At 36.2% G+C, this 22,860-nt stretch overlaps 1 protein-coding gene across 4 annotated transcripts; it reads right to left on the reverse strand.

Annotated features, from left to right (window-relative positions):
• Positions 1-15,974: 15,974 nt before the first annotated feature.
• LOC126614888 (uncharacterized) lies at positions 15,975-22,167 on the reverse strand. Of its 4 annotated transcripts, XR_007620555.1 has the most exons (7): positions 21,493-22,167; positions 21,091-21,163; positions 20,474-20,574; positions 19,844-19,883; positions 18,185-18,378; positions 17,289-17,386; positions 15,975-16,830 (listed from the first exon to the last, which is right to left on the reverse strand). XR_007620555.1 is itself a non-coding variant. In XM_050282572.1 (5 exons), exons 2-5 carry the CDS (start codon positions 20,489-20,491, stop codon positions 18,011-18,013), a joined length of 333 nt encoding a protein of 110 aa, XP_050138529.1. In that variant the 5' UTR covers positions 20,492-20,574; positions 21,091-21,237; the 3' UTR covers positions 17,918-18,010. The 4 variants fall into 4 exon arrangements, 1 of the variants encoding a protein (XP_050138529.1); XR_007620556.1 differs by lacking the exon at positions 17,289-17,386 and having other exon boundaries at positions 15,977-16,825; XM_050282572.1 differs by lacking the exons at positions 15,975-16,830; positions 17,289-17,386; positions 21,493-22,167 and adding an exon at positions 17,918-18,091 and having other exon boundaries at positions 21,091-21,237.
• Between the last annotated feature and the right edge of the window lie 693 nt (positions 22,168-22,860).

A 22,860-nucleotide genomic window follows, 5' to 3' on the forward strand; every position in this document is an offset into this window, starting at 1 on the left:
CCACATCCTTCTTGTAAGATTCTTGCCTCTGTGAAAATAATTACTTCTTTGCACTATCGGGATGAGAAAAACTTTTGACAAAGGTAGACCAACTAGGATAAATACCATCAGTTATGTAGTAACCTAGCTCATACCTATTACCATTTACCTTGTACCAAAATTCTGATGCCTATCTATTGACAGCATCATCGAATAGAGGAGAAGACCAAAGAATGTTGATATCATTGTTTGATCTAGAAGCGTCGAAGAATGCATGCCAAATCCATGTGTCGTAAGATGCCACAGCCTTGAGCATGATGGTTAGCTTTTTATGACGACCCTTAAATTGGCTAGCCCAAGCAGTACGACAATTCTTCCACTCCCAATGCATACAATCGAGACTTCCTATCATGCCAGGGAAGCCTTTTTTGTCTACCTTGCGTAGAAGCCTTTTCAAGTCTTCACAATTTGGCTTGCAGAGGTATGTGGCTCCATATATGGCTTGAATTGCCTGACATAAACACTTCAGGTTCTCAATAGCAGTAGTCTCTGCAAGTCGGCAATACTCGTCAGTTGAGTTTGCAGAGCACCCATTAGCTAGCATTCAAAATGCAGATGTGAGCTTCTGATGAGGTGATAAACTTTGTTGGCCTACGACATCTATCTTCCTCGCAAAGTAGTGGTCATGATTGCAACTGCGTTCAATATGCTTTCAAAAAGCTCTCTCCTCACCCGAAACCACCTTTGAAAATCATGAGCAGGAAATCTCGGACGCTTGATGAAATAATCCTTCATCATTCGATCATGACACTCTTCTCTATCATGTTGCACAAATGAACGTCTCGTGACATAACCACGATGGCTAGATTTCAGCATCCTCAATGTCAAGCCTTGCTTAGTATTGTGCCATCTGCATTACCCTGTTACGCCTTCTTCTATTATCCATTGATGAGATATTGAGGATTTTTAGGAAACAAAAACACTTTGAAAGTTGAAAGATTGGTGAATATAGAGGATGATTAAAGGTTGAAAGATTGTGTGATCAACTGATATTGGACCTGTGTTTATATAAAAGAGGAAAGTTGAAAGTTTGGTGAAAGTTGAAGGCTTGCTATGTGAAAAGATTTAGTGATTTTTCAATATTTTTCGGAATTTAAATATTTTTAAATTAAAATGTTCATAAAATTAATTTACAATAGTCTACATAATTATTTTTTTTTGAAGTTCGTTTAAGAAAAAAAAAAGCCTAAGTTCATTCTTTAATAATCTTGGGCTAAAATTTTAGGTCAGAATGGTTAGAACAGAAAAGCTGTTTCTGAGCTAAAAGCTAAATTTTCCAAGCTAAAAAATTTGACTTTTAGCCCAAGGGTTGAAGATGATCATAGGGCTTTAAAAGTTTGCATTTTAACCAAAAATCACCCTATAATTTTATTTAATGATAAAAACAAAAAAAAGAAAATAATAAAATACAAAAAATAACCTCATAAGAGCGCGTGCATTGCAAATTCTGTAAACTTACCATATATATTGCAGCAATCCACACCTTTTATTATTATTTTATTTAATAGCTTCAAACCCTAGCCTCATAGCCCCACGTGCCTCTTTCCTCTTTCTTTATTTCATGTTTAGGAGCTTTAATGATGATAGTTAGTACTTTCAATGCTCCCCTCATGTTCCCGCTCTCACCATTTTCAGCAAAAATGTAATAAACTATCCCCCATAATAATCTTAACTGATGATTTCCTATTTGAACTTCTTGTGAGAATGGAATAGGCTCTCATCTTTCCTAAAATTAAAGAAAGACTTGCTCTCTTCAAACTTAAATGACTAATTGTTTTGGATGACACTTCCTGAAGAGATTCGACCGTTATAATACTTTTGACGACATTCTCGTGTATAGAATAATTATTTGGGTATTCATTGTTAGAATGTTCACATCTCATCCATTAATCAGAATAACAACTAATCAAAAAACACAACTAATCATTTGTATCTAGTTAATGTTGATGACAAACATTTTCCAAGTTTATTTTTCAAACCATTGGCCACTATTTTCTTGGCCCCCAAAACCATAGATGCTAGTGTGCATTTTCCAGTTGAGCTTTGTCTATTGTCCATTGTTTTCTCTGCCATGGTTGATGAAATAGTGATAGTACTAGTGTTCAATTTAAGAAATAGTTAGTGTTTAGTTTATAAAATAGTGATAATATTAGTGTTTAGTTTAAAAAATAGTCAATGTTCAGTTTACGAAATAGTGATAATATTAGTGTTCAGTTTAAGAAATAGTCAGTTTTCAGTTTAGGAAATAGTGATAATACTAGTGTTTGATTTAAGAAATAGTTAGTGTTTTGTTTACGAAATAGCGATAGTATTAGTGTTCTGTTTAAGAAATAGTTAGTGTTTAATTTACGAAATGGTGATAGTACTTGTTTACGAATTAGTGATAGTAATAGTGTTCGGTTTAAGAAATAGTTAATGTTTAGTTTATAAAATAGTGATAGTATTAGTGTTCAGTTTAAGAAATAGTTAATGTTTAGTTTATAAAATAGTGATAGTATTAGTGTTCAGTTTAAGAAATAGTCAGTATTCAGTTTATGAAATAATCAGTGTTTAGTTTAAGAAATAGTGATAGTACTAGTGTTCGGTTTAAGAGTTAGTCATTATTTGGTTTGAGAAATAGTTTTATAGAAATAATCAATATTCAGTTGTACAAATAACTAGTGTTAACATGAAATGACACAAACTTAAAAAATTGTCCAAACTAAAGATAAAATCACTATTTTGAAATTAAAATAAGCATTGTTTATCAACTGAAAAATGAAAAATTTTCTTTATATTTTGTCTTGTAATATTATTACTTAGTTTGTTCCAAAAAAAATTATGAAACAATAGTCAAATAAACATACAATAAAATAAAAAGTAAAAATTGTAATATTTATGGAGTGATAGTAGAGTGACATGAGAGATGAGAGAAAATAAAAAAAGTAGATGTGAATGGGTGAGGTTAGACGAGAGAGAAATTTGATGGGAATATGTGAAAGAGGAGAGAGAGAGAGATGAGCTAATAACGGTGGAGGGAGAAAGAGAGAGTGAGGAAAGTATGCGTGACTGAGTGATGTGACGCGCGCGTCAAATTTTGTTTTTGATTTTTTGTTTTTTGAATTATTATGTTAAACTTTTGTCCTTTTTTATTTAAAACTTAAGTCATTTCTATTAAAATTTAAGCTCCATTTATTAAATAAAGTTAATGGATGATTTTTTGTTAATAAAAAGTTTATAGAAGCCATAATATAGTTCAAATGGAAATTTCCTGTTTTTTTTTTTTTGAACAAACAATATTATCAACAGTGGAATAGGGTCTTACAACAATCTAGCAATAATATAGTTCAAATTCGCCTTTGGCGAGATTCGAACCTAAGACCTCTCACTTATAAGTGAAGAGGAATACCACTTAACCGTAGTACTAAGTGGCAGAATTTTCCGTTCATTAATATGCTAAAAAAATGAACCACAACCAGTGGCCCAATGGGAAGTGACACGCCCCAATCCTGATATTCCCCGAATACCAGGATAGGCACGTGCTGGCCGACATCCGAGGGTGACGAAAACCATTTATTAAGTGCAAAAACTAAAAACAAGAGATATATAAGACTTATAAATATAAAAGAATAATGAGTATGCATTTAAGGAACGTGTTCAAAGCATACAACTAACTAGAATACTAAAAGAAATAATATAAAATTGAATAAAACAAAAGATGGCTCCTACACCGAGAGGACTCGAAGATGCCGATGTGGAAATGTCTGGACGCCATGATTGTATGTCTCGATTTTAAGTCCTGAAGGGGGCGCAAAACAAACATGAGTGGACAAAGTTGGTATATATATATATATATAATAAAACAGTTATCAACATACTACTAACCCCGAGGTTTTATGAAAACACATATATATCATGACAAACATAGGTTTTCCGAAACCTAGCATGCCGTGCAATGTCTCAAATTATAACTTGTATATATAATAATCACTAGTGAATGTCCGATAACTCTCTAGGCCCTATGCCGGCTTCCCGTCTCTGAGCAAACAGTCAGAGGAAAACTACATCCAGGCCCCATGCCGGCTCCCCATCCCTGCGCTAATAGCTAGAGGAAAAACACTTCAGGCCCTATGCCAACACCATAACTATCGCCCGAGATGAACCAGAATCTATCCATTCATCCCGTAGCGGAATAGGGACCACTAGGTAAGTACAAAACTATTGAACATATATATATTGAAAAACAACTTCATAATATAAAGTCATCCATCATCTATACTATAAAGAGGTGTTATAAACATGTTCTAAATATCATGTCGCCATCCATCAGATATTCTATAAGAACACGGGTTATAAGTTAAATAGTAATAATTCAAAATAGCCTTAATAAGCATGTTATCTTAAAGCGTTTCATAGAACATAATTGTTAAATCATGCTTTTCCATGTATGCATTTCTACTATTAAAACATGCATTTTTGAAAGGGGACTTAGCCACCGAAGAGCCACGCAAACTAGCGAACACGGAAACGTTATCAATAATTGCCCCTAAGCACATAAAGGGTCCAATTAATACAACTATATTATAACAATTGAATTTGGGGAAACGGACGTCGAAAACGGGTTCAGGATGTCGAATTACTTTAAGAAAGGTCTCGGTTAAATTTCGTAAAAGTCAATAGAATATTCCAGAGAATATTCCTTGACGAAATATTCTCCATAAAGGTAATTAGGTGGGCTAGGTTAGAGGGTTTAAAAAATGGGTTTTGGGAAGTGGGCTTAAGGCCCGACCCCAAGGCCAAGGGCCTAAGGAGATAAAGACGACCCGAAGGCCTTAAGCCTTTAAAGGCTTGGGTCTTTAGGGCACACGGGTTTGGGGTTTTAAAAGGAATGGCCCAAATGGCCTTTTGTTTGAAAAAGAAAGAAATAAATAAATTAAAAACTAAACTAAAAAGGGTTGGGTTGGTGCTTAAAGGGCCTAAGGTCTATGGTTTGAGAAAAGGCCCGAAGGCCTGGTTTCTTGGTGTGAAGGTCGTCGGAGCTGTCCCCAGCTCTGGTCTACGGCAAGGACCACCACCTACTCTCCAATCTACCTACGAAAAAGAAGGTATAAGAGAGAGAGATAGTGGTTGCCTTCCCAAGGTCGTGAAAGGCGAAAGTGGCCGAATTTCCTCTCGACACCCACGGGATCGCCAAAGCTTGGGTTTAGCACACCCGTGGTGTCTCCATGAAGATTCGTCGTCCCAACAACACAACCTAGGTTAGAATTTGACCATAAGGACAAAGATGAAGGGATTTGAAAGGTTCCGAGGCTTACCACTCGTCGAAAAGACGAGGAATCTCGCCGGAGTTCCTATGCTCCACAAAAACGAAGGGAGAGAGAGTGTGTGGCATGGTGGCGTGGTGGTGTCATCATTAGAGTCTCCTTGGGTGTGGGGGTGACTGGTGTGTGTGGGTGTCAATCGAGAAAGAGTATGAGATAGAGAGATGAGCTCGAGGTGGAGAGAAGATGGGAGAAAGTTGAATTAGAGAAAGAGAAAACTGAGAGAAAAGAAAGAGACTTCGACGGGTTGGAGATCCTGACGAGGGAGTCTCGATGGTTTTGGATTCATGGAGGCTGCGAAAGGTGGGTGGTCTGCGTGCGTGTGTATGTTGTTCGAAAGAGAGATGAAAGAACGAGGGTGAGAGATGAAAGAAAGAACTCGGGGGAAAAAGAGAGGGAATGAGAGAGAGCTCAAGGAGACTGCCACGTGGCAGCCGATAAGAGGGGACCGAGGACAACAAATCAGGGGGTGAACCCCTTGGGCTCACCATTTAAGACCCAAAAACCATTTTTAAAATGAAAAATATCCCCAAACCTAGTGAAAATATAAAAATATCTGTTTTTTGTTCCATAATTCCCAGGACGGGTTGTTACAATCTACCCCTTTTAAAATAATTTCGTCTCGAAATTTAAAATAACATACTACATTGAAAATCTCAAAAATAGGGAGAAGAAGAAATATATATATATATATACACACACACACACATGTAATGAAGACATCAGGTCAGAGCGGTTGCACAAAAGAGAAAATGCCACACCGTCGCGATCGGGTTGCAATGATTCCATCTTTTGTGCCTCCAGGCTCATACCTTCTTTCCCCATCAATGAAATATTAGAAAATATACTTTAAAGAAAAAATATAATGTCGAAAACATAAAATAGCTTAGGGTCAAAAGTAAGTACGTAAAATACGATAACGTCAAAATAGATAAGTAATAACATATAGGTCGAAAACTTGTACTGAACTTAAAACTGAAAACAAAAATACTTTCCCCAATACATTTGTAACATCAAAAACAAATAACTAAAATAAAGGAAGTTAAAATACTTATACTGAAAACCAAAACTGAAAAATGAGAGTGGGTCTCGCCCAAGCATACGAACGTTACATACTCCGAGAACAAATGTGTCTTTAGGTCAAGCCCTAACAATTGTAAATCTGTAACAGCTGTTGTAGATGAGTTTTCTTGCCCACTTGCTTAACAAACCCAACAAATAAGTTATCAATACAACAGTTGGCCGCGCGCGATATCGATCACACATTTGTTGTCTCGATAAGCAAACAGTAATTTCTTGAGGGTGCACAATTTCACACATTGTAAATTCGATCCTCCGAATACCAGTTCACAATACTCCTCTACCAACCAGTGTTGCCTATAGAAAACTCTCGAACCATGGCGTAAAAAGTGCCATACTCAAACCGAACAAAACAGAAATTGTCGTCGTAAAACTCTATCCGGCACCAAGCATCCAATCCTCCTAAGTTCTTCCAAATATGACCAACTACTCTAGAGTTTCACCAATAAAGAACCCATTTGAAAACTATACCTTGGGATTCAAGAGAAGTGGCTACCATGTTAGCAGTAGACCCAAAAGCTCAAGCCAAGCAAGCAGAAAATGAGAAGTCACATTTGCCAACAAGCAATATCTCTTCGGAATTGTTGTAGTGCTTAATCCACCTCTCCATTTTTGCTTAGTTGCAGATTTCTAGTCAAACAAGGTCAAAGTTGGTGGAAAGAAGAAGGATTCGCAAATAATCAACTTAAAAACCAAAGAGAGCACACACATTTCGAGATAAGTGTAAAGATCTTTTGATTCTCTCCTCGACCGCTCTGTGGTGCCATTCCAGAGTGCACCAAACAACTAGAAGTGTTTCGACAACCACATACTCACAAACAAAAGAGTCTTTGAATGAAGCAGTGAAAATATCCGTTGAGACAAACATATATCGTTGGAAGAGAAACGATGTGATGCCTATGAATTATAGCAAGATGGTGATACAATCCGCTAACCTTCAGTACTAAAACCTTCAACCAACTCTTACTAAAAGATCGCTCAAACCTCACGCTTATGTGTTTCACGAACCGAAGGATCTTGGTGCGAGGTAGTGGAAAGCTGCGTTGAGGCGAACACATCACATCATCGAAAAGGTCTACCAGAGTACGATATGATGGTTATAAATTGTAGCAAGATAAAGAGTGGTGATTATTCAATTCAGCGTGAAGATAGTGATGCAATCAGCTGATCACTTACACTACAATCTTCACCAATCTCTTACCAAAAGACAGCTTAACTTCACACCTATATGGAACTCTTTCTGGTAAGTCTGGTAAGCTTGTGAAAAGGTTATGCTCCTAACGTTCATGTTCAAATCGATAAGAATTGGGTGCACACTTTCGCCGAATCGATCGATTGTGAATTTCTCATTGATTAAGCGAGAAACCATGTTGAGAAGGCTGAAAGAACACTTAAGAATGTGAGGGTTAAAACAAGTCCATTAAAATCTAGAGTACAAGATATCGAGATTTGAATCAGAAACCATGCTGAGAACAAACTTTTTTTTACTTTTATTTTTATTTTTATACACCCTACGTGTAATGTTCCGGCAAGATCCAGTTTACATTGAGAAACAAACAAGCGAAGGAAGGTAAAGACGCAAAAATAGAAGTCACTGTTTATGATTATTTGGCTAATCATCACAATAAGGTTGACGGGTTTCTTAGGCAAAAGGGAAACAGGTCTAAGCTCAAAGAATAGTTAAAAAATTGCTAATAATATTTGATGAGGCTATAGACATTTCGTAATTCCCAATACTTTGTGAAAGCTGATTCAAAGTTCAAAAATTAAACATAGAACATTTGAAACAACATAATGACAAAGAAGAAAGATATAAAATAGCCTATGTATGTATGCAGTGACACGATTGGCTACCTTAAAGTGATGCTCTTGAGCAAACCAAAGCTCAATGAGTTCAGAGAAGTTTAGAGTAAAGTTTGATCTTTGTACAATGATGAATATGGTGGAGTCTCAAGCCATTACACTAAAAATTACAAGGCTGAATAATTAGTGGACAAAAGCACTGGTTAGTTGAGCTACAAGCAAGAGGTTAGTTAAGCTACAAGCAAGAGGCTAAGTTCACTTCTATCGAAACGTACGTGAACAATGAGCTAAGGTTTACCACTGAGTACCAGACTTAGGTGAAATTCAAGAAGGTCGTTTATCCAAACAAGATTGGATCTTCATCATCTAAGTCTAACTACAACAACAATAAGAATCGTAACTCTCATTGGAAAATTGATGAGAATATCGTCTGCTTTCGAGGAGTTTCCCAAGAAAAGTATTTAATGTAAACGAAGTCAACGCTCGAAGGATTTAGTGTGAAGCTGACGATCAAAGGTTAAAGAACTTGACTTTATTTTTAGGGTAAGCAAGAGGGTTATCGATAAAACACTCGCCGAGAATTGTTTTAACGATCTACATGAATTTCTTCAGTGGTAATGAGTCCGAGAACATTGGTTCGATCCCACCAATTACCATTTACTAAACGTCGTAACAACTAGCGCTTACTCGCTTTCTCTAACACGCACTTCGAATGTTTCAAGTAGTTGACACTAAGATATGACTCTGCTCGCCATTCCTAGGGAACGCATGTCGCAAAGTACAACACTGCTTCAAATCTTCCAAATTCAAACCATTTAGGTTTTTCCGTTTCCCAATGCTCTTATGTAGATCCAACTCCGCTAGCAATTCCTAGGGAACGCATGTTGTGGAGAATCGATCTAATTTGAAAGTTGTCCAACAATCCACTTCATCACTACTGAGGCACAATCTGGACACAAATTTTTGTATTTCAACCAGAAGGTGATAATTAAAATGGGGAAATGTTTGCACAACTGCGCCGAATGGCACTAAATCCAGAAGTCGTGACATCCAAATGACATCATGACAGACACACTACTACAGTAAGTGAAGATCCTAAGTATGCTCTGAACAAACCATGCTCTGATACCAATCTGACATGTCGCGATCCCGATATTCCCCGAATACCAGGATATGCACATGCTGGCCGACACTCGAGGGTGACGAAAGTCATTTATTGAGCAAATACTGAAAACAAAAGATAAATAAGACTTATACAAGGCCGGTCCAGAGATTTTTTAGGCTCGGGGTGGCGTAAAAAAAAAGCCCTAACTTCATGTAAGAAAATTATTTATTTTCACACGTAAGACATCGATAAAATTATACTTAGAAAAACACTTCAAACTCAATAATTTAGAAACACAGAAAGACTACTTTATTTTGTATTGAGAGAGGGAAACAAAAAAACTTCGGGCTTACAAGTAGATAGATGATGAGTTTTGCTTTTCATCTGAACTTTGAATGTGTTTTTGAATAAATCGTGAGGTGTTTTTTTTCTTATTTACTAACCTTGTCAATATGAGATTAAAAAATAATGATGTTTTCGAGTCTTTAATTGATATGTATTATTAATGAGTGGGCACTAAATTAAACATTTTGATGACACGTTATATAATTTGCAAATTTGGTCTTTGTTGAAAATTAGACTTGAATTAAAACAAATATTTAAAAATAACAACCCGCATAGTTACTAGATAGTAACTAAAAATAAGTTAACAACCAAACAAAAATTTGTAAAAATTGAAAAGAATAAACATGCACATAGCATTTCGAACTTAGGACCTCTTGTTAATTTTAAACAACAAAATTCATTATTTATAATTAAACTTCTTGATCTTTTAACCAAATTTTATAAATTTATACTCTTATGAAAAGAAATTAGTAAAAAATGGAAAGTAAATAAGCACACATGGTATTTTGAACCCAAGACCTCTTCATTATTTTCAAATGATAAACCACCACTTCTAGTTAAATTTATGTGTCTTTGAACCAAATTTTATAAATTTATACTCTTATAAAAACATATATAAATATACCACCCTAATAATTTTGGTGCCCCTAATTTTGTTGGGCCCTGGACGGTCGCCCTGCCTGCACTGGGCCTGGGCCCGCCCTGGACTTATAAATATAAAAGAATAATGAATATGCATTTAAGGACAACTAACTAGAACACTAAAAGAAATCATACAAAATTCAATGAAACAAAAGATGGATCCTACACCAAGAGGACTGGAAGATGCCGATACGGAAGTGTCTGGACGCCAAGATTGTATGCCTTGATTCTACGTCTTGAAGGGGGCGCAAAACAAACATCAGTGGACCAAGTTGATATATATATATATATATAATAAAACAGTTATCAACATACCAACCCCCAGGTTTTATGAAAACACATATATATCATGATAAACATAGGTTTTCCGAAACCTAGCATGCCATGCAATGTCTCAAATCATAACTTGTATATATGATAATCACTAGTAAATGTCCGATAATTCTCCAGGCCCCATGCCGGCTCCCAATCTCTAAGCAAACAATCAGAGGAAATTACCCTTGGGCCCCATGCTGGCTCCCCATCCCTGGGCTAATAGCCAGAGGAAAAACACTTCAGGCCCTATGCAAGCACCATAACCGTCGCCCAGGAAGGACTGGAATCTATCCCTTTGTCTCGTAGCGGAATAGGGACCACTAAGTAAGTACAAAACCACTGAACATACGTATATTAAAAAACAACTTCATAGTATAAAGTCATCCATCATCTATACTATAAAGAGGTGTTCTAAATATGTTCTAAATATCATATCGTCATCCATTAGATATTCTATAAGAACACGGGTTATAAGAAAAATAGTAATAATTCAAAATAGCCTCAATTAGCATGTTATCTCAAAGCGTTTCATAGAACATAATTGTTAAATCATGCTTTTCCATGTATGCATTTCTACTATTAAAACATGCATTTTTAAAGTGGGACTTAGCCGCCAAAGAGCCACGCAAACTAGCGAACACGGAAATGTCATCAATAATTGCCCTTAAGCACATAAATGGTCGAATTAATACAACTATATTATAACAATTAAATTTGGGGAAACGGACGTCGAAAACGGGTTCGGGACCTCGAATTATCCTAAAGAAGGATCATAGTTAAATTTCGTAAAAGTCAATAGAATATTCCCTATAATGAGTTAGGGTTTAAGGTTTAGGTAATTAGGTGGGCTGGGTTAGTGGGTTTTGGGAAGTGGGCTTAAGGCCCGGCCTCAAGGCCAAGGGCCTAAAGAGAGAAAGACGGCCCGAATGCCTTAAGCCTTTAAAGGCTTGGGTCTTTAGGGCACACGAGTCTGGGTTTTTAAAAAGAATGGCCCAAAGGGCCTTTTGTTTGAAAAAGAAAGAAAGAAATAAATTAAAAACTAAACAAAAAAGGGTTGGGTTGGTGCTTAAAGGGCCTAAGGTCCGTGGTTTTGAGAAAAAGCCTGGTTTCTTGGCATGGAGGTCACCGGAGCTTTCCCCAGCTCCGGTCGATGGCAAGGACCACTACCTACTCTCCGATCTACCTACGAAAAAGATGGTACAAGAGAGAAAGAGAGAGAGAGAGAGAGAGAAAGAGAGAGAGAGAGAGAATGGTTACCTTCCCAAGGTCGTGAAAAGGCCCGAAGGTGGCCGGATTTCCTCTCGACACCCATAGGATCGCCGGAGCTTAGGTTTAGCACACCCATGGTGTCTCCGTGCAGATTCGTCGTCCCAACAACATAACCTATGTTAGAATTTGACCACAAGGACAAAGACGAAGGGATTTCAAAGGTTCTGAGGCTTACCACTCGTCGAAAATATGAAGAATCTCGCCGGAGTTCTTGTGCTCCACAAAGACGAAGGGAGAGAGATTATGTGGCACGGTGGTGTGGTGATGTCGTTATCGGAGTCTCCTTAGGTGTGGGGGTGACTAGGTGTGTGTGTAGGTGTCAATCGTGAAAGAGGTCTGAGATAGATAGATGAGCTCGAGAGGGAGAAAATATGGGAGAGAGTTAAATGAGAGAAAGAGAAAATTTAGAGAGAATAGAGAGACTTCGACGGGTTGGAGATCCTGACGAGGGAGTCTCGAGGGTGATGGATTCATGGAGGCTGCGAAAGGTGGGTGGTATGCGTGCGTGTGTATGTTGTTCGAAAGAGAGATGAATGAGAGAACTCGGGGAAAAGAGAGAAGGAAAGAGAGATAGCTCAGGCAGATTGCCACGTGGCAGCCGATGAAAGGGGACCAGGGAAACAAATCAGGGGGTGGGCCCTTTGGGCTCACCATTTAAAACCCAAAAACCATTTTTAAAAGGAAAAATATCCCCAAACTTAAGAAAATATAAAAATACCTTTTTTTGTTCCATAATTATTGGGACGGGTTTTTACAGGAAGGGCACGGATTTCGGCTTTCAAAATACAAAAAACTGGGAGGTCCCGAGTTCGAGACTCCAAGTTCGTGAGTCCATTTAACTGTGACCAGGGGAGGCTAAAATGCCTATGTGAATCTTTTCGGCCTCCAAAATGGATGAATAGTCATGGCTTGCACCCATTGTCCCCATTTTCTTTTTAAAAAAATGCTAAAAAAATATTTATTTTGCATATCTTTGCTCATTAGTTAGTAGTTAGAGTGTTTCTTTTCAATTCATAGTCTTTCAAATTTAAAGGAGAATAGGTGGTTTTTTTTTAAATTAAATTATGGTTTAATTATATTTGTTCTCAATTTGTAAGTGATATATCTTAAGTTTAAATCTCGTGAATAAGTAGTTCGATAGCAAATTATATTCCATCAAGTCTTAATACAAATATATCTTTGCACCAATACAAAAGAAATCTATCTGTATATAATTAATTTTGTTTTAAAACAATATTGAGCTCGGAATTAGTTTTTCAATTGTTAGCAAATAGTAAATACTATTCCATTTATAAATCAGTCTCTGAATAGATCATATTTTATTTGAATCTAAATTTGATTCGGTATTGTTAACATTAGAAAATTGGCCCGCGCACTTCTACAAGTTCTTATTCTGTTATGCATTTTCAATTAGATTAATTTAGAAAATATACATCTTAGTTCAACCAATTTAAAAAAAAAAAAAACACACACACACACACAGAGGCAAACACAGATAATTTAACATAATTTGAAAGTCGAAGACCAAGGTTAACCGATATGGCAGAATAAGTATTTTAACTTGCATTTAAATTGAATTTACTTTACATCAAAACCCCATGCAAAATCAAAATGGTTGAAGTTTGAGGCAACAAAAGATGCAACCATAAAAGATATAGGTTTACATAATGAAAGCAAGTAGCATGCAGTTTACAAATATTTTGTATGTGCATACAACATAACGAAATACATGTCCTGCAAGCTATGATATTGCTGTAACGATTGCAAAAAGATTTAAAAAAAGCTTTTTTAGACTATCTACAACACTTAAGTTTGGAAGTGGGATGCCCAAAAAATATACACTTATCTTGTTACCTGCACGAAGTCATCATTAAATCCTTAAGTGCTCACTTCTTCTGAGAATGAACATCTCTGGCACTGAAATGGAAATAGGAGAGCATATCTCAATAACGGGTGGAGACACATATACTATTTAGGTAACGAGCTAAACAATGCTTTGTAACCTTTCTTTGATTTTTTTTATTTTTTATTTTTTGTTTGCGACCTGTTTCTTAGTGCACCGATAGGAAGTTTGTTTGAAGGCTCTGTCTTAGGAAGAATTATCTTAGAGAATTCCCCAGACACTTTGGCTAAACTTGTGATTTGCGGTTGGTGCTCTTTCTCAAGTTTTGCTGTAAATTGATATCCAAGTTAAAGGTCAGCAATAAAGGTTACAAATGTACACAGAACCAGTTAATATATTGTTAAAGTCAAGTAATATAAAAGAAAAATTAACCTTTGAGTTTTTTTTCAGGTTCTGGTTCAACAACAATGCCCTTTTCACAACCCTGCTTGAGGAAAGTGATTGGATTTCTTCTACCCATGGTTCCAAAGGTGTAAAGTTCTCAAAGTGCACATGTATATATCAAATTTTAGTTTTAAGGGCATGCTTATGTTTTCAAAAATTATATGTAGTATTATATTGTTTTCAAAACAGAGGGTTAGTATGTTAAAAAAAAATAATAATGTTTTACGAAACCTTATTTTGCGTCCACTCACATTTTTATGTTTTGCACCCCCTCAGAAATCGGTAGCAGTTGATGTGAGCATATTCGACGTCGAGGCATTTTCTCAGGCTCCAACATATCCTTATCGAGTAGGTTACCTAATCGGCTTTATTCGTAATGTATTTGTAATGTATTTAGACATCTATTCTCTGAACCTGTTATCATCCATGTACTAGAGGGTCATAAACCCATTAAGTGTGGCCCTTTGAGGATGTGTTGAAATAAATTTGATTACCTGTAGGTATTTTGATTTGGGTTTATCCATATTTTAGAGGAAGTTATGCCGAACTTTCAGTAGATTTTATTAGTTGATAATTTTAGTTATGATTTCATGCATATCAAGGCTTCGTCACCCATCTAGGTGATGACCTGCACGCATCGGTTTTGGTGTTCACTAAACATTGGGGTCAGAGTGTGTCATGGTGGGTATGTGGCTAAGGAATCTTGTAAGTAATTCACTTAACCTTCGTTCTTTGTTGCATAACTGATTTACAAACAACTGGACGTGTAATTGAGTTTACATATCATATTTATTATTTATTTTTCCATTGTGCTAATATTAAATTAATTTCAATTATATATCCGAAAATTCAACTTTTTTTCTCTTACAAATTTTGGATTCCAAATGCAATTTCTCTACTTATAACCACAATAAATTTCTTGGTGTTTAATTTATTACCAGCTATATAACTACTCTAAATTAGACTAATGGAAGGGGAGATATGAACTCATGACCTAGCAAGTCGAAAAATTAGGACATAATTACTATAGTATTAGTAATTCACCACTTGCACTTGGTGTTTACAGTTGAAGACTTTATTATATACACCTTATGAAACTTAACTTGAGTCTTACTAATCTTTGAAATTAAAATTTTATCACTTAACTCTTTGAAACTCAACTCGTGTTAGAGCTACAAGGGGTCATATTCAGTGCCATATACAATTTGAAGGGATTTGTTAATAGCTTTTGTTGGTATGAAGCAAAGTGAGACGCAATTTGAGTTTCAGAAGATTAAGTGACAAAACTTGAATTTTGAGGAGTTAAGTGAAGCCTTGCGTTTGATGGGATGTTGTTGTGAATATCCTAAAGTTAAAACATTGGATTCCAATTTCCAAAAAGTTGGACAATAAAAGAAGACATTTAAATAAGGGCACCGACATACATACATGACTCCCACAAAAAAAATTCAGGCTTATTTTTATTTATGCTCCCTGGAACTCCATTTTGATCTCACTTTACCATCTCTAACTCCAAAATCACCACTTTACTTTCTGAAACTCAAAATTCGTACCACTTGACTTGTGAACTTTCTCTTCTCCCTGAAACTTATATGTCGTCTCTTGAACATAGAGGCTCAACATCCAATAAGACCATGCCACATGTACAACAAATTTGATTCTAAACCTCCATTATGCGTTAATATTCAACAATCATATAATATTAAGTTTAAAAGAAATTGAAGAGATGAAAAAGATAAAAAAGGAAATTGATTAGTTTGTCGTACCCAAATTTAATCCACATAAGAAATTAACATATCTAAGGCAATATGGAACGAAATTTGAGTTTTACAGATAAGACTTTTAAGTTTTATGGGGTATAAACTAGGATCTAAAATTGAGTTCCATGGGGCAAAGTAGAGCGGACTTTGATTTTTAGAGAGTAAAGTGGTGATGTTTGAGTTATAGGGAGCAAAGTGAGATTAAAACTAGGATTATTTTCAATTTACTATCCTAAATTTTCTTGATTTTCAACATTTGGTACTTGAAGTTTTTGTTCATCTCAGAGTGGTAACTGAAGTCATAGATTTGAGATACTTTCATACTTCCGTTAAGGTTGTTGTTCAATCAGCCATTAACTGGTGACATGGCCGCCAAGTGCACAATGACTAGGTGCCACGTGTCAAAATGGGCCCATGTGGATATTAACAAATAAAATTTCAAAAATTAAAAAAAAAAATCATTTTTTTGGTCTTCTTCTACCTCCTCTGTATTTCCATCCCTCCATTCTCCCTCCGTTATCTCCAATGCACGAACCCACCAAACCTTCCTACCAGATCCAGTCGATGATGCAGTCTGTCTTGGGCTGTTGCTCTGAGTTGTGGCAGTCGAAGAGATCGTTGATGAAGCATTGGCGTCATGGTCTGAATTAGAGGCCACATCAGAACCAGTCGCAATCGAAAAAGCTTCGAGGATCAAGAAGATCAGCGGCGAAGGGTGTGGAGCCTAGAATAATCCCAAAAATTCTAGAAGTGACACGTAAACTTTTGTTCAAGAAAGACAAGATTGCCCTCATTAAAGGGGCAGACTCCTCAAATACTCTCACGTGCAGCTCACACCTCTGAAGGTCCCTGCAGTTGAATACAACTGTCCACAGCTCACCTGACCTTGGCAAAGAAAAGTCAAAGCATTAAAAATGATGATTAATTACCCAACTCCTATATTTAATTCATCCATAATTGAAGATCGACTCCATTCAAGTAAGTAATCCCTATTTAAATCAATTAGGGATATCAAAATATTATTTCATATTTAATATCTTGAGAATATTTCTCAAAAAAACCTTGGTAAAACCCTAAAGGAGGGGTAAGGGAGATAGGGGTGGTTAGGTATGGGATACCGAACCAAAACTTTAGTCCCAATTCCCAAACCGAAATTTTCGGTATTCCCAATTTCAAGACCGATCATAAACCAAAATTTCGAGAATCCCAATTTTCAAGAATCCTGAAATAGTTTCGGTATTTCGGGACAATCAAGAATCTCGAAATATTTTTGGGCTTTTAGTGATTTTGTATTTCCAATTCCCATAGCTGTTATATTTTCACTGAAATAATCAGGTACATACTTCAAACATTACTGTGCTTCTTGTTTTCCTTCGTTTTGTGATTGTTCTTCTATTACTAGTTTCAACTTCATACTTCCGATGAGTTACCTGGCATCAAGCTGAGGAGGTAGAAGGAATAATGCATGAATTGATCAAACGATATCAGTAGGCAACATTAAACTCTTAAATAACCACCAGTGCAACCGTGGATAAGTTTTATATGATATCTTCTTTTTTAGTACTGAGATGCATTTATAAGTTTATAACCTATAGAACATAGTTGTTTTACCATTTAAGAATACACTAGAAGGAAAACCTATTATAGAAGTTACTAGAAAATATGCCCAAGCGTTGCCGCGAGAACCAGTTGTTTCAGATGTAATTGGATGAATAAAACACATTTAAGTTGAATAAATTCAACACAATTATGAACAAAGGGATACATGAGTGAATGAGGACTATAAGATAAGCAGTTTTGCTTTTATATACATTCAACTGACATCTTTTATCGTTGTAGTCTCTAATATATATGTAAGGTATGTAACCTGAACACAGAAAAAGAGGAAATGACACGAAGGATGTTTTGAGGGGAATGGCAGAACTGAACCATGAGGGGAAACTTACACAGAAAATGACCAGATTTCCTGAAATAGAAATTAAATTAATTTATGGTAAAGTTACACATACATGTAAGGAATTATCAAACAATGATTAGTAGATTTACATATTCCCAAAGAGAAGTGTTACCGACACTCCAAAAAGTTCATCATAAACTCCTCGATGTGCAGTTTTGTTCTTATATTCTTATACAAAAACTTAGAAATCTTGGACAACCAAAAGCGTCAAGAAAACACATGAAATCAGATAAAAAACATAATATTGGATAAAACATGAAGAGGGTGAGAAAGGGAACTGACATGTATGAAGATATTCGCATATGGTAGTGGCCTCACAGTAGTGCTTGTCGCAGAGATTGGAACATATCCATGTGTCTGAGTTGTGTGCATAGAAATGCTGTTGGTAGATTGAATATACGGAAACTTGTAATCACATTTCCAGAACCATTGACACATTTGAACTATCATCTTCCATTGAGAAAAAGTGCCACTCACTGAGAATTGAGAAAAAAAGGGAAAAAGAACATAACCCAAAACCATCAACTTCTCAAAACCAAAATATAGAGAAAACACAATACTTTATTCATGAACAAAACCAACCCCAGAGAATAATCAAAAGGACAAACACAAACCCCCAGCCACAATCCCTACCCCTCTCCCTCAAATTCCGACAGCCCCCATGCTTTTCTCTGACTGTCCCCCCTCTCACACTCATGAAATCGAGGATCTGCAGCAATGGCAATGAGATCCCCACTCCTCCCTCTCCCTCCCTCTCTATCACTCTGTCTCTGTCTCCCTCTCCCTTTAACTCTATCTCTATCTCTATCGGCATGACCTGCCATCCCTGAAACCCTCACTGAGCGATCCCTACTCCTCCCTCTCCTTTTCCCTCCCTCTCTCTCTCTCTCTCTCTCTCTATCTATCTCTATCTTTATCTCAGATGCGGCATGACCTCCCATCCCCGAAACCCTCACCGAACGAAGAATTAAGAGGAGGTGGCAATTTTGTAAATAACGTGCAGCAGGGGCAGAGAGAGCCATTAGCAGAATGGTAAATAATTTGCACAAAAAGATGCACTACAAATGCGGTACAAACGGAATCACCACCTAAAATGCACCAATGTAGATAACACACATTTCACCAGAGTAAATCTAACAAACTCAAATCAATATAGGCATCACTAAAGAATTTAAACAACCAAGAGATGGGTGAACCAAGCAAAGCAGTTTGATTTTCACTTACATTCAATTCAGCTGACATCAAGAGCCACTGTACAATCAAATGGATGAACTTAAAAATTTCTATTCACAAAAGTTGTAATCTAAACAAATATTGTTTGTTTGCATAAGAAACATCAGCGGCATGCAGTTCACACATGGTTTGTGAAAGCACCAATAATTACATGAGAAAAGACTAAGAGAATCCACAGTAAACAAAAAAGAAAAGAAATCCAACAAATCCAGCATATTTTCATAAATATAATATACTCAGTATCACTATTGCGACATATTTTTATGACACTACGACACATACTATATGATCAACTTCATTTCTCACTCCTTTTAGACTAAAGGGATAATTTTTAAAATGAAGGCTTACAATTTATATGATCAACTTCATTTCTCACTGCTTGGACACCTATTTTGTTTCCTGCATTGCGCAAGATATAGCAATTTTTGGACGCTCAAAACAAATGCAAAGTGCCATTACAAAAGCACCAACCCTTCCTAATTGTGAAGACCCCAATCCTTGTAACTCAATTGAACTAAAACACATTAGCAACAGAAAAAACAACTTTAAATTGTCAATTTTACACACAATTCAAATTCTCACCTATCTTTCCGAGCATCCAAAGAGAACATACCATAATACCAAATTCAACTTCAATATAACAAATCTAAACAAAACTGCAAAATTGAAGCTATGATTTCAATAACCCCAAAATTTCAAATTGCGTACCTTTATTACTGAGGACTTCGGAAGACGACGGCGTTCGAGCCTGAAAAAAAGAACCCCAAAATCAGGGAAAAAAAAAGCCAAAAAAAAACCTACAAAAATTTTAGGTAGAATTATTAACATAACTCAGAAAAAAGACTCAACTTCTATGCACAAAGATTTTGTGCAAGCAAACAACATCCAGTTGTACTAAGACTTGAATGATCCATGTTTTCTAATATAACTTGAACCCAACCACGAATTTACAAAAAATTTAGGTAGAATTATTAACATAACTCAGAAAAAAGATTCAACTTTGCGACTCAATTTCTTACATAACTTAAACCCGACAAATTTAACAAATTAGATTCATCCACAAAATAGATTTTAAGATAATCTCTCTCGCAAAGGTTCGCGTTTAGTGGCTGATGAAATGGGTGGTGGAGATTTTGATGGTAATCTATATTGGGTCTCAAGAAACCCTCAAGTTGGCATTTACCTAAAGCATGATTACTTCGTCATTATTTTGAAACTTCAACATGCACAGACCATCTAGAACTACTTAACCAGTTTATGCATGGAATGGAAATAATTTTGTTCATCATTAATTCTTGGAATTATTTCAGCTTTTAGAATGTTTCAAACAAAGTGAACCTTGGATCGATACTTCATCAACGCCCAAAGCTGCCATCACCTTACCACCAAGTGCACTTTTGCCCGATCATATAGATGATGAGCTTTTTAAACAATTCTTCCTGTAAAAACGAAGAAACAGAGCATTAACAAACACACATGCACAAATCTCAAAGGAAATTGGTAAGAAATCATCCTAATTGAGAAAAAAAATCAGAAAAACAGAAAGGACACAACTGCGGTCTATTTCTACAAAACCCATGACAAACAAATATCCAAAATTAACAGATTACATTAACAACATTCCAACAAAAGTAAGAAGACCAGAAAAATCATCTATGCTAAAGTAAATTAGTTCCATCATGCATAAATCAAGAGAGTCACGGAAGGCCAGTATCTAAGGTAATCCAACATATTAAAGCATCCAAACACAGACTCAGAATTACAAAACGCATGAAAATTCACATTCCAACGTGTTATGCAATCACCAATATCAGATCAACCAAAACCAAATAAATTTATATCAGTACGCATCAAACCCACCAAACCCAAAATCAAAAGAAGGTGATCAAATGTTTGATTTTGCTAAATATTACAAAATAAAATAAATAAGAATATGTACAAATCAGCATGCATACCTTGTAGCGGTGCAGGGAACAATAGCGTAAGCTACATCGAGGGCATGTGTACTGGGAAAATTGCTACTGGCAGCTGCAATTAACAAAAACAAAACAAACAAAAAATTGAATAAAATCAAAATCAGAATTTTTTCCAGAAAAAATAAAATAAAACAAATTTTCAAAGCTTTGTTGATGAAAGAGAGGTGGGGTTGGAAATATAGGAATTGAGCACTGATCAATATTTAAGCATAATTAATTAAGAAACCCCTAATTAGGATAATCAGAAATTGAGATGAAAAGGTGGGTGAGACACAACCTTTCTGCTTTTAAAAACATGCTATAAATTTGTCCAGCACTTAGAAAAACCATAGATCGGCAAGAATTCAATAAAGAAAAGAGAGACCCAGATAATATTATCACCTTAGAATTGGAGCCATTGCTCTTTGGCCATCCAAACCCGAATCCTCAGCCGCCATTGCTCGACAACAAATCATAAATCTCCTCATGGTAAATCTCCAAAACAGTGACATGCACAAACGACCCAACCGTCGTGCCACCATCGTCTTCTCCATCCCTAAGAATATCTTTCAGCTACCTGTAACAGAAATGAAGGGAAGGTTTGTGTGGTTTTGGGAAGCAAGAGCCGATGTTATTGTAGAAGTGAGCTCAGTTTTGGGGTTCTGGCTGCTAGGGTTTGAGAAAGGGGAAAATGAAGGCCAAATGGCTGTGTTTCTGTCTCTTTCCCCCATCCCTCTCAATCTCTCAATCAGCGACACCCTTGATTTGAGGAGAAAAAATCAACACTAACCCCACTTTTTGGCAGCCTCACTCCTCTCCCCCTTCCCCTCCCTGCCATCCCACGCCTCTCCCTGAAATCCCTCCACAAATCCGTGAGTTCTGTCTGAAGCACAGCCACACACAATGGTAGAAACGTAAATAATGCAAATCTGTTTAGAGTCAAAATTACCCTCCCAACTTTTGATAATTACCCTCCCAACCAGCGCCATTTGGTTGGTATTGTGGTAAATAGAGTGAAATCGAGTGGCAACCAATTGACTGTAGCTAAGCTACAGTCAATTCATTCCTCAATTTTAGAATAGATAATATACCTTTTTGTGATTATGTGGAATACTCATTACACTTCCGATGTTTATGTTCTTTACTTTCTTCATCAACTTTGACACTGGTGTTTGTGTTACTTCTAGTAAAGGTGACTCCTATCAATGAAATAGAATGACACATAACACATATCATAAACCTTCATATCTTTATGTTGCAGGGATGAAAAATAAAGTAACATGATTTTTTCATTATTGTGCCAACATGATTTATATATATTATTATCTGTGTGTGTGTGTCTATATATATATATATAATAATTAAAAATATATATTTTGGTTCGGTATGGGAATACCAAACTATTGGAAAGACAATCCCGATTTCCATACTGAAATTTCGGTATTTTTTCGGGATAGCATACCGAAAATTTTAGGAAAATCGGTTTGGGATCGGTATTTTTTTGGTTTGGTTTGGGATTTTTAGGAATTTTTTCCACCCCTAAAGGGAGGGAGGGAGGGAGGGAGGGACGGAGGGTCGGGGAGGTGGAAGACAAAAAAAGAAAAAAACTTTTTATAGTTTTTTTTATTTTTTTAATGTTTAATTTTTTAATATTCACGTGGGCCAAACGTGACGTCCAATCATTGTCTATGTCGACATCACATCACCAGTTAACGGTTGATTTAACAACACTAACAGATGTATAAAAGTGTCCTAAATTATAACTTCAGG

The sequence above is a fragment of the Malus sylvestris genome, chromosome 3 (assembly GCF_916048215.2).
Source record: "Malus sylvestris chromosome 3, drMalSylv7.2, whole genome shotgun sequence".
Taxonomy (NCBI): Eukaryota; Viridiplantae; Streptophyta; class Magnoliopsida; order Rosales; family Rosaceae; genus Malus; species Malus sylvestris.

Excerpts from the sequence above, each read along its gene's own strand:
- LOC126614888 (XM_050282572.1), bottom strand. Across the intron at positions 18,379-19,843 it reads CGAAGTCCTCAGTAATAAAG|TGAGTGGCACTTTTTCTCAA; the intron begins GTACGCAATTTG and ends CTCAATTCTCAG. Across the intron at positions 18,092-18,184 it reads ATGCGAATATCTTCATACAT|ATTTCTAAGTTTTTGTATAA; the intron begins GTCAGTTCCCTT and ends TGGTTGTCCAAG.